General features: G+C 38.2%; 2 protein-coding genes across 3 annotated transcripts; both read right to left on the bottom strand.

Annotated features, from left to right (window-relative positions):
* Positions 1 to 2409: 2409 nt before the first annotated feature.
* On the bottom strand, positions 2410 to 7306 carry LOC106907919 (interferon-induced protein 44-like). Its single transcript, XM_014973830.2, has 8 exons — positions 6826 to 7306; positions 5896 to 6027; positions 5757 to 5817; positions 5211 to 5406; positions 4959 to 5111; positions 4714 to 4885; positions 3057 to 3157; positions 2410 to 2972 (listed from the first exon to the last, which is right to left on the bottom strand). Exons 1-8 carry the CDS (start codon positions 7256 to 7258, stop codon positions 2778 to 2780), a joined length of 1443 nt encoding a protein of 480 aa, XP_014829316.2. The 5' UTR covers positions 7259 to 7306; the 3' UTR covers positions 2410 to 2777.
* A 1279-nt stretch (positions 7307 to 8585) lies between these two features.
* LOC148159983 (tubulin alpha-1B chain-like) lies at positions 8586 to 11614 on the bottom strand. Of its 2 annotated transcripts, XM_014973835.2 has the most exons (4): positions 11499 to 11612; positions 10484 to 10706; positions 10219 to 10367; positions 8586 to 10122 (listed from the first exon to the last, which is right to left on the bottom strand). In XM_014973835.2, exons 1-4 carry the CDS (start codon positions 11499 to 11501, stop codon positions 9142 to 9144), a joined length of 1356 nt encoding a protein of 451 aa, XP_014829321.1. In that variant the 5' UTR covers positions 11502 to 11612; the 3' UTR covers positions 8586 to 9141. The 2 variants fall into 2 exon arrangements, with proteins under 2 accessions (XP_014829321.1, XP_087861208.1); XM_088005082.1 differs by having other exon boundaries at positions 8586 to 10367; positions 11499 to 11614.
* Positions 11615 to 13237: the final 1623 nt, after the last annotated feature.

The following is a 13237-nucleotide window of genomic DNA, read 5'->3' as shown; positions in this document are numbered from 1 at the left end:
TGATAAATGTTTGTCAGATTCTCTTTTAATAAGGGACAAGCTTCATCAGCCTTGGTGAGTACAACCAGCTGAGGAACTCCTGGAAACACAAGCAGAAGTAAAACAATTTAAAGATCTGTTTAATGTGTGCCCACTTCAAGTATTTGGCTGACCTAAACATCATTTAAAAACCAAGTACCGTATTTTCCGCACTATAAGGCGTACCTAAAAACCTTCAATTTCCTCAAAAGACCATATAATTCGGTGTGCCTTATATATGGACCAATACTGAGCCACAACAGATCTAGCAACTACGGTAAGCAGCTGCCGACTTCATTTTTGCCAGTAGAAGAAGAAGCGCGCGGTGCATGCTGGGATAGTTATCAGGACGTTGGTTTGCGTTCTGACAACTATCTATTTTTAAAATTTGCTGATTTATTTTTAACATCTGTAAAATTCTAATTATCAGTGACCATTAGGCTTGATACACATAGCCATTGTTATTTGTGATTCATCATCTTAGATTCCCGTATTTTGCAGATAGTTAAGCTGCTTAGGAGATATAAGGACTCTCAAAATTTTACACAAAAAAATGTACAATACTCTGGTTGCATAACATGAACAACTTCAAACTATTGCTGTTCGTAGAAAACGACAGAAAGTTTATGTGGTGGATTTGAAATCTTTATTACCCTTTCCAACCAGTAGAGGTCACTGTTAAGCACAATAATAGAAATCTCACGCCAGCATGAAATGATCATGACTAAGAAACCAGCTGGAAAAATATACATAAGTAACAAAAATTAGACTTTCCTCCAAAAAATGTTGAAGAGCGACTTAAATGTAAAATGTTTTGAAAAAAGTGAGAAAATGAAATGTTTTGTACAGAGTTAGTGTTGTTAGCCAGAGTTGTAAATAATAACGCAGGTATTAAAAAAATAGCTTTAAACATCAATTAAAAAACTTTTAAGAAAGTGGAAAGATTTTATTGTTGCTCCAACAATATGTTTTGTTACAAAACATTATTTGTCAAAGAGTCTTGGCCACAGTAGCACTTCGTGGGAGCAGACACAGTTTAAGCATTTTAAAAACATTTCTCTCAGGACAATTAAAATGAATAAGAGTTGCAGTAATTATTTTAACTATTACATCTTTGGCTTTCTAAAATGTTAAATGTAATAAAAATATGTGGATAAATTGTGGCCTGTTTTTTAAAAGAGCAGAAGATGTCCAAACATTTTTGGGTTTTTTTACATTTATTTTCTAATGCTCTCTCCACTTCTTGATAATATCAAGAACACTGAATCTGGGCAGCGATGGTTATCCATAAAAACCTTCATTCTTTGTTTTGAATGTTACTGAGTTGGTTGCTGATCTCATCAAAGTAGTCTGAAAAGAACTAATGCTCTTTTCAGACTTTCATTTTCAGTCAAACTACTATATGCTCTTTTTTGTTCCTTCTCTATTTTCAGATTTCTGCTAAATCTTTAGTTCACTTCAAATTCAATTCAAATTCAAAGATACTTTATTGATCCCAAAGGGAAATTAAATGCTGTTGTAACTCATATTAATTAAAATTCTTCAGAGTTATTGTAGATATATATATGGCATATATATGCCATCACTAAGTGTTTGCCCTTTCCAAACACTTAGTTGATCTGTGTCTGAGACAAAATTAAATCACATAAAGTAAATATACAAAGATTAGAAAATAGCTTTGATGCATATGAACTCTCAGAGATTTTGAGTAATAAACTGTCATCCTGTTGTGATGAAAGTAGCTGTATCATCTCAGAAACACTTGGCTCACACACATATTATTTATTTAAATTTATCCATTTTTAAGATATGCTAATTTATTTTTAACATCTGTAAAAATTCTAATTATCAGTGACCATTAGGCTTGATACACATAGCCATTTCATCAGTTATTTGTGATTCATCATCTTAGATTCCTGTATTTTGCAGAGATAGTTAAGCTGCTTAGGAGCCTTAAGGCACTCAAAATTTTTCACAGTACAAAATGTACAATACTCTGGTTGCATAACATGAACAACTTCCAACTATTATTGCTGTAGAAAACGAAAGAAAGTTTATGTGGTGGATTTGAAATCTTTATTACCCTTTCCAACCAGTAGAGGTCACTGTTAAGCATAAGAATAGAAATCTCACGCCAGCATGAAATGATCCGAAACAGAGCCGAGCCGAGCCGGGTTGTTGAAGTAGAGCCGGTGGAACCAGCTGGAAAATATACATAAGTAACAAAAATTAGACTTTCCTCCAAAAAATGTTGAAGAGCGACTTAAATGTAAAATGTTTTGAAACAAGTGAGAAAGTGAAATGTTTTGTATAAAGTTAGTGTTGTTAGCCAGAGTTGTAAATAATAACGCAGGTATTAAAAAAATAGCTCTAAATATCAATTAAAAAAACTTTTAAGAAAGTGTAAAGATTTAATTGTTGCTCCAACAATATGTTTTGTTACAAAACATTATTTGTCAAAGAGTCTTGGCCACAGTAGGACTTCATGGGAGCAGACACAGTTTAAGCATTTTAAAAACATTTCTCTCAGGACAATTAAAATGAATAAAAGTTGCAGTAATTATTTTAATCATACATATTACATATTTGGCTTTCTAAAATTTTAAATGTAATAAAAAATATGTGGCCTGTTTTTTAAAAGAGCAGAAGATGTCCAAATGTTTTCGGGGTTTTTTACATTTATTTTCTAATGCTCTCTCCACCTCTTGATAATATCAAGAACACTGAATCTGGGCAGCGATGGTTATCCATAAAAACCTTCATTCTTTGTTTTGAATGTTACTGAGTTGGTCGCTGATCTCATCAAAGTAGTTATCAGCAAACCGGAGCATCTGGATGACGGCGCTGAGCAGCAGGACGTCAGTGTTCAGGTCCAGATCCAGTTCCTCTACATAGTTCCTCACCGGAACAATGCAGGACAGCGGCATGCCGAGCTTAGAGCTGGCCTCCTGCATCTGGGTCACAAACTCTTCAACTCAGATTTTCACAACTTAAAAGAAATAATCTGATAAAACATTTACTTGTGTGAAAACACTCACAGTCTCCTTAATGTAGACACTCCTATAAATGTTTGTCAGATTCTCTTTCACTAAGGGACAAGCTTCATCGACCTTGGTGAGTACAACCAGCTGGGGAACTCCTGGAAACACAAGCAGATATGAAACCAATTTTAAAGATCAGTTGAGGCATCTGGATAACTTAAACATGGAGAAACTATGGTCACATATACAACTGAAAGCTGATATTTACAATCACAGCGTAAGTCGACACAACCTGGTTTCTCCTCAGTGTTTGACTTTAGATCAGAAAACCTTCCTGTTTTCAGTCAATTAGACCTTGCAAAACTATTTCTATTTGCTAAATGCCAGAATGATGTGAATTATTATTTGTTTTATTGTCTTCAGAGTTAGATGTTGACTTATACTAACATTACACTGGTCAACAGCCTAAAAATTATCTGGGGTTTTTCAACTGTTTTTGATTAGCTGAATCCAAAAATCACATTGGGGCAACTGTGGCTCTGTGGGTAGAGTAGTTGTCTTACAATTGGAAGGTTGTTGGTTCAATTCCAGCTTCCTCCTGCCATGTGGGCAAGGCACTCACCCCAAATTGTCTACTGATCAGTGTATAAATGTGTGAGCATGTGAATGTGACTCTAGTGTAAAGTGCTTTGAGTGGTCAAAAATGACTGGAAACACACTATATAAGTTCAGTCCATTGACTTTGCAATCAGGTCAACTTTCTGAACAAAAAGCACAACTTGTTCTCACATCTGGGATTGATAATCTGATAAAGGGAGATGAAGACATAATGTTCAAATACAATGTATAAAAAATTATTCAATTTTTTTTCTTCCAAAACTTTTTCAGATTTCTCTAAATCAAATTAGAATAAAAACATGACCTGATTGAGAAAAATGGATGTCAACTTTGGTGCAAAATAATCCTAATTCAATTGAAAAAAAAAAAACATAGACATCTTCCAAAACATATATTTTTTTTTGTATTTTACCTTTAAACAATTTGTGAAGTCCCAAATGATGTCATGGCATCAAATTCTGAAGCATGTGAGGTAAGTGGAGGCTCATTAACCACACTGATCACTTTAGTGACATAAGAGGAAAATCAATAGAAATCAGGAGGATGACTTTAGACCTCCAGATGTTTGATTCATCCTCATGAACAATATCCAGATTTCATCAAGGGGGCCCATTCATCATTTAAACCTAAACATCATCATCCAGCTTCCTTACCACTGAGACATGAAAAAACAGTTTCTATGTTTAGAAATAAACATATTTTAGTGCAAACTGAATCTAGTGAGTTTCACTCTGATACACTAATGGTGCGTTCCACTAAAGTGAAACCTCTGGAGACGAAGATGCAAAGGATTCTTCATTAAAAAAAAAGAAAATCATGGACAACCCAGATCGTCCTCTTCATGATTCTGTCTTGGGAAAATAGAGTGTTTTCAGTCAGAGGCTTCTTCAAACTCACTGTAATACAGACTGCTACAAGAGACCTTCCCTGGCAACAACCATCACCATCTACAATAACTATTTGAAGGATTTTAATTAATATAAATTACAGCAACATTTAATTTCCCTTTAGGATCAATAAAATATTTTTTAAATTTGAATTGAACTGAAATGAATTGGTACATCATTTCACGGAGGCAGAACTCCTTTCTACTGACCCAACAGGTTGGCCTTTTGTCTGATGGCCTTCAGCTTTTCTGCCAGCTTCTCAGGCATGACGAAGACTTTGGTGGCGTCAAGGATGTATGACAAACAGTGGATCTTCTCTTTGAGGTCTGGAGATTTGCGATAGCCGGAGGCGTCAGGATGCAGCGGTTCAGACGGGTTGAACTGAAAAGACTGGGTTTGTTTACATTAGCTTACAGTCATGCTCCTTTACTCAGTTTGGAAGCAAGAGCCCAACCTGGTATCGATCCGGCATATGACCTTCAAGGATGCTGCTGATGTCCTCCACATCAAGCCCCGCCCCTTTGCTGTCCTCCAGGCCCATGGTGTCACACAGGATGATTGGCAGAGGTCTGCCTTCTCGTCCTGCCTTCACAGAGTAGGTCCGAAACTAGAAAAGATTAAGTAACAGATTTTAAAAATATACTATTGGAAAGATTTTGTTAAGTTGAGACACTGGATACTCAATGAATGAGAAGCAGAGACAGACCTGAGTGGTGAGGCTGCTGGAGGAATAACCAGCGATGGCCTGGCTGGTGACATGGCCTCTGAACACAGAGTTGATGGAGTTGAAGAAGCTGGACTTTCCAGCGCCGACTGGTCCGATGAGTAAAACCCGAGCCTGGGACACAGAACTGACTGTGGGTTTGTATGTTTTGATGCTCTCCATCAGCTCCGTCCTCTTCCTGTACAAATGTAGAAATAAAATAATGAAAACATATTGCCAAACACTTTGAGCATGCACATTGAATCTTCATACTATTTTTCAGAAATCATTTGAAATTGATCAATAACGGACCATAAATCATTCACAAAATATTCTGTAATAAAAATGGAGAATATGATATTTTTGGATGGATGGAATATATAGTTATTGATTTTAAAAAATCATTTTAATATAATTTCTTGGCAGCTAATTCTAACTATAAGCTGCTATCAGTAATGATAAATCACCACTGGAATAAATGTAACTGAGTAAATGTAACTAGTTACTTCACAACTGGTTTTCATATGCAGGTGTGTGTCTCTGTCTTACTCGGGGTTCCAGATTAAAGTCCTCCATGGATTCTCTATTTTAGTCATTTCCTTTGGAGTCACTGTTGAAAAGCAAAGACAGATCACCATGTAAATATGAAAATGCCCACAATAATGTAAAATTCAAACTAGTAACTCACCAACCACCTGGTAGACTTCACACTGTGTCAGGTTCAGGTCATTGGTGTTCATCGCTGCTGCGGCGGGTTTGTTATCGCTTCCGTTAGCAAGATGAGAAGTGGTAGAAAAACCAACGCATGAGGAAAAACATTCTGGAACAATAAAAAAAGATCAGAAGTAAACATAAAACATGTGATTGCAGTCAGGAAGTAACAAACATGAAGATTTTGCACTTATCCAGTGTCAACATGCGCTCAACACCAAGGAGATGTTCTAAGTTTATGGCAGGCCATTGGCTATTTGTTGATATCTTGAATTAAAGCTTACATACAAATTAATTGCAGGCCTGATGTCATTTATACAAGTCAGAATATAATTAGAAATAACTCAAATTACTGCTACATTGGTCATAAACCAATTTGGGATCAGCAACCTTTACAATCCAAAGAGCCATTTTTACCGTCAGTCAAGCTAAAGTATAATTTAGGGTCACAAATTTTGCATGACCGCTTGGGAAAAAAAAGGCAATTTATAATTGATGATAAACATCTACTAGAGATTACCATATGACTTTTTATGTCTGCTTTCTTTTTTATTATAACCCTTAAGCAAATAGAGGATGGATACAGTTTATTTTATGGGTTGTTGACATTTACGGAAAATATTAAAGCACATATTTGCCAACGTAGTGACAATAAAAGATGTTTTAAAAGTAATTTTAGTGTCATTTTGTTGTGGAAATTCAATGCAATTGTTCCATGAAATAAACTGACATGCATTTATTTTATATCTGCTATCCATATTTACAAACAATAACATGTTCTTTATTATTGTTAAGCTCTTAAGAGCCATTCTGGAAAGTCCAAAGAGCCGCAGCGAGCAAAGCCCTGGTGTAGGGAAGCAGATTTTATGTTAAAACGGCCTGCCATACCTAGTCACTGAATACTCACTGTTATCCATCATGGGGTCCAGTACCGCAGTGGTCGAGTCCAGTCCACTCTCCATTTTAATGCTCACTGGTCGCTTCCCGTAAATGGCGTCCATTTGTTCGAACCACTTCCAATGTTTCAGGCTGTTCGGACCACTGCGCTCCCTGTTCTCCTTGATGGTCCGGTAATCACTTTTCATTTTTTTAAGCTTATCTCGGCATTGCCGTGATGTTCGCTGGTAGCCGTGAGCGGCCATCAGCTGGGAAACCTCTCTGAATGTTTTCTCGTTCCTAGTTGCTCCGTCTAGATCCCTGTGGATCCTTTCCTGGCCCACCAAGCACAAAAATGTCTGCACCTCGCTGTTGGACCACGGAATCCATGACACTACTTCCATTGTCTTTAAAGCACAATCAGTGCCTTCTGCGGGTTTCCACAGATGGCCAGTCTGATCCATAAAGGATCGGATGGAGTGACGTGTTCTGACGTCAGGTTTTCAGCCCGACTCGGCTCGCTTGTGGCTCTTCTTAGTTCGACTCGGCTCGATTAACAGCTATGGCAAGCCGTTTTAACATAAATTATTATGCGTTGTTCCCCAATTCAATCTAGCACTTTTAAACTGGTATGAAAACACCAACAAGACAAAAAATAAGATGAAGAAGCACCTTCACTTTTTACTTATAATTGTAAATGATTAGCTGCGTGAAAAGTAAAACCAGTTTAGTTCAGAAACAACACTAACACGATTCAGTGTGAAATAAATTATTTTACAATACTTATCTTTAAATTCCACTTTTTTGTTTTATTAAGTTGAAGGTTTATAACAGACAGACAGGGTTTGGTCACTGCCAGTCTGTTCTCTGTTAATTTTATTCCCACTAACAGCAAACTGATTGTTTAATTAAGTGAATATCAATTCAATTAAAAATAAAATGTATTCTTTTTGTTATTTCATAAACTCGGAGAATCACGTTTCACTGTTTTTAGAATACTTTATTTCATTTGTCTGCTCTTATAGTGCTTTAATTACTATAAGTAAAGCATTAAAGCGCTGAGAAAATTACTGTAATAAATGTATAGTAATCTTTTACTATAAATTACAGTGACCCACAGAATTATGCAATACAGTATAATAAATTAGCAGCAAATGAATTTTACTTAATTTTGCAATACTATTATTACAAGATTAAGCTAAATCTTAATCTTTGTTCTATAATAGATGTGGCAGAAACTGTCTGCACGTCCATTCATTTGTGAAAACAGTTTAAGAAGCCAATAATATTCCTGAATTCACCAAATATCAAACAGAACTGCAACCTGAATTGTTTCAGCTGAAAATGACACAAAAATAAACATGCATAACTTTTACATTAATTTCCAAATAAAATTTTCGAATATTCGTTATACATAAAGAGTGGTGTATGATTTTGTATTATTCTACACTCAATTTCTGCATCTTTGGTGGCATTCTCCGATGAAGTGACGTAATGTGACATGCCAACGCACTGACATACGCCACAAGGGGGCAGTATTAAGTTACACGTTGATCAAATGTAAATACTTGATGTAAACAAACATCACTTTTAACAAGGCTCTGAAAGTTTTTATTATTGTATCTGACATTCATGATTTCATCATATTTCCTTAAATTACTTGCCAGACTATGATCCTGTTCTACCTAATGATTAATAATTTCATTTATTTGTGAGAATTTAGCCATGAGCTATAGCAGGTCCCAATGTTTTGTTTTTTTTGTGGAAAACATAAAACAATCAATTAAAACATTTTTTTTGTGTGGAGAACATTTTAATGTTTGTATTTTATCTGCCATGTTCATAAAATAGCAAATGAATGAAACCAACTCAAATACTCAGTTTTTAATTTTTATTGTTAAAATAAATTACAAAAAATTCCAATTCACCAAACACTGCATGTTCTGCAGAGAATTACAGCAACTCCCTGTTAACAGGCACAAGGCAACAATTCAAACATTTCACAGAACAGAAATAGTCTTTGACTATTTTCACATGTTAAATCTAATTTAATAAAGCAAAACAGAGAACTGATTACTGAAAAGACTTAAGATTGTTTCCTATTCATTCACAAACATGTATTGGATAAGCAATAAAAATAGAATGGGTTTCTTCCTAGAAATGGGAATACACTGTTGAAACAAACAGAAGTATATTGCAATTATAAAAAATCCCCTTCAAAATTGGCTCTGCTCTTTAAAAGTGTTGTCAACATCTCAAAGTATTTGAGCACTAAAACAGCAAGTAGAGAAACATCAGAACAGACCGCGAAAGACTTAAAACACAGAACTAGTTTTAGGAGGCCTTCTCAATATTCCCCTCCTTCTTCCTCACCCTCCCCTTCAATAGAATCGGTTCCGACCTCTTCGTAATCCTTCTCCAGTGCAGCCATGTCCTCCCTGGCCTCGGAGAACTCTCCCTCCTCCATGCCCTCACCCACATACCAATGAACGAAGGCACGCTTGGCGTACATCAGATCAAACTTGTGGTCGAGCCGAGCCCAGGCCTCTGCAATGGCTGTGGTGTTGCTCAACATGCACACAGCCCTCTGGACCTTGGCCATGTCTCCACCAGGAACCACAGTGGGAGGCTGGTAGTTGATGCCCACCTTGAAACCAGTGGGGCACCAGTCCACAAACTGGATGGTGCGCTTGGTTTTGATGTTGGCAATAGCAGCGTTGACGTCTTTGGGCACCACATCTCCACGGTACAAAAGGCAGCAGGCCATGTACTTGCCGTGGCGAGGGTCGCATTTCACCATCTGATTGGCTGGCTCAAAGCAAGCGTTGGTGATTTCAGCCACGGTCAGCTGCTCGTGGTAAGCCTTCTCAGCAGAGATGACAGGAGCATAGGTGACCAGAGGGAAGTGGATACGTGGATAAGGCACCAAGTTGGTCTGGAACTCGGTTAGATCCACGTTGAGCGCCCCGTCGAAACGAAGAGAAGCCGTGATGGAGGACACGATCTGACTCATCAGTCTGTTCAGGTTGGTGTAGGTGGGTCGCTCAATGTCCAGGTTCCGACAGCAGATATCGTAGATGGCCTCATTGTCCACCATGAAGGCACAGTCTGAGTGCTCCAGGGTGGTGTGGGTGGTCAGGATAGAGTTGTAAGGCTCCACCACGGCTGTGGACACCTGTGGGGCCGGGTAGACGGAGAACTCCAGCTTGGATTTCTTGCCGTAGTCGACAGACAGGCGCTCCATCAGCAGGGAGGTGAAACCAGAGCCAGTGCCTCCACCAAAGCTGTGGAAAACCAGGAAACCCTGAAGACCATTACACTGGTCAGCCTGAAGACAGAGGAGGGCAGACAGAATCCACATGTCACACAAATTTACTTTTGTCTTTCCAGATGATTTGAAATTTACTTCATTCCATGATCTTACCAGTTTGCGAATCCTGTCCAAAACAGGATCGATGATCTCCTTTCCGATGGTGTAGTGCCCACGAGCGTAATTGTTGGCAGCGTCCTCCTTACCACTGATCAGCTGCTCAGGGTGGAATAGCTGGTGGTAGGTCCCAGTGCGCACCTCATCTATGGAGGGGTGGAAAACAAATAGTCACACATTAAATAAACTTTAATAAACACATATTCAAATCCTTGATGTCAACTGCTTCATTCACTGCTCTCCAGCAAGTGGTGAGACTTACCAATGACAGTAGGCTCCAGGTCCACATATACGGCCCGGGGAACATGCTTTCCAGAGCCGGTCTCACTGAAGAAGGTGTTGAAGGAGTCATCTCCTCTTCCTGCGGTCTTGTCACTTGGCATCAGACCATCCGGCTGGATGCCATGTTCCAGGCAATACAGCTCCCAGCAGGCATTGCCAATCTGGACTCCAGCCTGACCAATATGGATGGAAATACACTCACGCTGGACAGGAAGAAAAGATTCATTTTAATATGGGACACAGATAAAACATGTCATCTGTGGGAAACTAAACCATTATGAAGCTACTGAATCAGTACAGAAAAGGGCTCATCAATAAATAATTATTTGGTGAGTCAACCTAACCTAATAAAATCAGTCTGATATAAAACATTTGATGAACCGATTATAGTTTTATACTTCAAATATTAAGAGCTGTGTCAAAAAGCTTTCTGTGAAAGAGCGGGCAATCTAACCTGCCCGTTAGTGGGAACCAAACGTTTGCCTTTAACAGAAAGATGAATGGACCGTTATATCAGTTGAGTTAACTTCTCTCAGATAACCGAAGACCAGCAAATTAAAAAAAGGAGCAGATGGACCAGTTTCTGCTAAAAATGTTTTTTTTTTGTTGTTTTTTTGCTTGTTTTGATGGGGAGTGAGAAGTATAACCCAAAGCATCAACTTGTCCTAAAGGGAAGACATTTCAAACAAATACTAAATGCGCGCCAAAGTACAACAACCGTTAGGCTAACTGTCAACCAACGACCAACTGCAACCAAGTTAGCGGTTAGTTTGAGTCATATTCACTGCTTAAGATAATAATAAAATATAATTCAGGCAATTTTTAAATGAATTTACATCTACTACTGGGTTGAAAATTTCTGCCCACAAAACCCTGGATAATAAAAATGCAACGTCTGCTCAAATTAGCGCGCAAATTGGGAGAGTTAAAATCAGTTTTCGACTGCATTTCCTTTCTGAGAAAAATCAAAATGGGAACAACTTAAATATTCTTACCATTTTTCTTTATTTTCTGGACGTTCAAGGACGAAGTAGAAATCTAGAAATGAGTAGATTTTCAGGACAAAGCAACCTTCGGCGTAACCTGAATAACTGCCACACAACGGTTAATAGTTGAGGGTGTTACGTCAATCCGCGTTTCCCCATCAGATACGGTTCCCCCTTCGTCTTCTTGCCGCTCCGCCCCGCCCACGCGGCAAAATAGGCGCGTGCTCGTGATGAGCACTGAGAAAGCACGCGCGTGGCAAGCACGCGCTTGTTCGGCGCGCTTGTCTGAGGAACTACGGACACCGTGAAAGCTCAAACAACATGTTTCGGCAAAGTTGTCACACTTTCTTCACGTTTTTGCGGGAAACTAATAGTAATAATACTAATAATTATAATAAATATAATCAATATATATGTTATACATATTATGATTATAATAAATAATATATATTTTATACATATATTAAAATTATAATACATAATATATGTTATATATATATATATATATATAATAATTATAATACATAATATATGTTATATGTTATAGTTATAATTATAATATATATATGTTGTATATATTATAATTATAATATGTTGTATATATTATAATTATAATAGATAGATAGATAGCATAATGCTATATGAATTAAAAACAGGGCAATGCAATTTAATGCTCAATATTACCCATCAGATACCGTTTTCCCTGTTTTACAGTGGGGGAACGCTATCTGATGGCCATAAATCTCCCATCATATAACGTTCCCCCTGTTTTACAGTGGGGGAACGCTATCTGATGGCCATAAATCTCCCATCACATACCGTTTCCCCTGTTTTAAAGTGGGGGAACGCTATCTGATGGCCATAAATCTCCCATCATATAACGTTCCCCCTGTTTTACAGTGGGGGAACGCTATCTGATGGAGACATTTCACCCATCAGATAGCGTTCCCCCTATGTTAAAATCACCCATCAGATAGCGTTCCCCCACTGTAAAACAGGGGGAACGTTATATGATGGGAGATTTATGGCCATCAGATAGCGTTCCCCCACTTTAAAACAGGGGAAACGGTATCTGATGGGAGATTTATGGCCATCAGATAGCGTTCCCCCACTTTAAAACAGGGGAAACGGTATCTGATGGGTGATTTTAACATAGGGGGAACGCTATCTGATGGGTGAAATGTCTCCATCAGATACCGTTCCCCCACTGTAAAACAGGGGGAACGTTATATGATGGGAGATTTATGGCCATCAGATAGCGTTCCCCCACTTTAAAACAGGGGAAACGGTATGTGATGGGAGATTTATGGCCATCAGATAGCGTTCCCCCACTGTAAAACAGGGGGAACGTTATATGATGGGAGATTTATGGCCATCAGATAGCGTTCCCCCACTTTAAAACAGGGGAAACGTTATATGATGGGAGATTTATGGCCATCAGATAGCGTTCCCCCACTTTAAAACAGGGGAAACGGTATGTGATGGGAGATTTATGGCCATCAGATAGCGTTCCCCCACTGTAAAACAGGGGGAACGCTATCTGATGGGTGATTTTAACATAGGGGGAACGCTATCTGATGGGTGAAATGTCTCCATCAGATAGCGTTCCCCCACTGTAAAACAGGGGGAACGTTATATGATGGGAGATTTATGGCCATCAGATAGCGTTCCCCCACTTTAAAACAGGGGAAACGGTATGTGATGGGAGATTTATGGCCATCAGATAGCGTTCCCCCACTGTAAAACAG

This window comes from Poecilia mexicana, unplaced genomic scaffold (genome assembly GCF_051168715.1).
Source record: "Poecilia mexicana isolate PSO_F unplaced genomic scaffold, ASM5116871v1 scaffold_4, whole genome shotgun sequence".
NCBI lineage: Eukaryota > Metazoa > Chordata > Actinopteri > Cyprinodontiformes > Poeciliidae > Poecilia > Poecilia mexicana.
The sequence above is the reverse complement of the archived record's forward strand: the minus strand, read 5'-3'. Positions and strand labels throughout refer to the sequence as shown.

What these genes read in the sequence shown, in the direction of transcription:
- LOC106907919 (XM_014973830.2), bottom strand. Translation starts at nt 7,258, where the DNA reads ATGGATCAGACTGGCCATCTGTGGAAACCCGCAGAAGGCACTGATTGT. An exon ending in ACTTTAATCTGGAACCCCGA is followed by an intron (nt 5,407 to 5,756) that starts GTAAGACAGAGA and finishes ACATTTGTACAG; the next exon opens with GAAGAGGACGGAGCTGATGG. An exon ending in GTGTCTACATTAAGGAGACT is followed by an intron (nt 2,973 to 3,056) that starts GTGAGTGTTTTC and finishes TTTGTGACCCAG; the next exon opens with ATGCAGGAGGCCAGCTCTAA.
- LOC148159983 (XM_088005082.1), bottom strand. An exon ending in CCTGGAGCCTACTGTCATTG is followed by an intron (nt 10,368 to 10,483) that starts GTAAGTCTCACC and finishes ACCCCTCCATAG; the next exon opens with ATGAGGTGCGCACTGGGACC.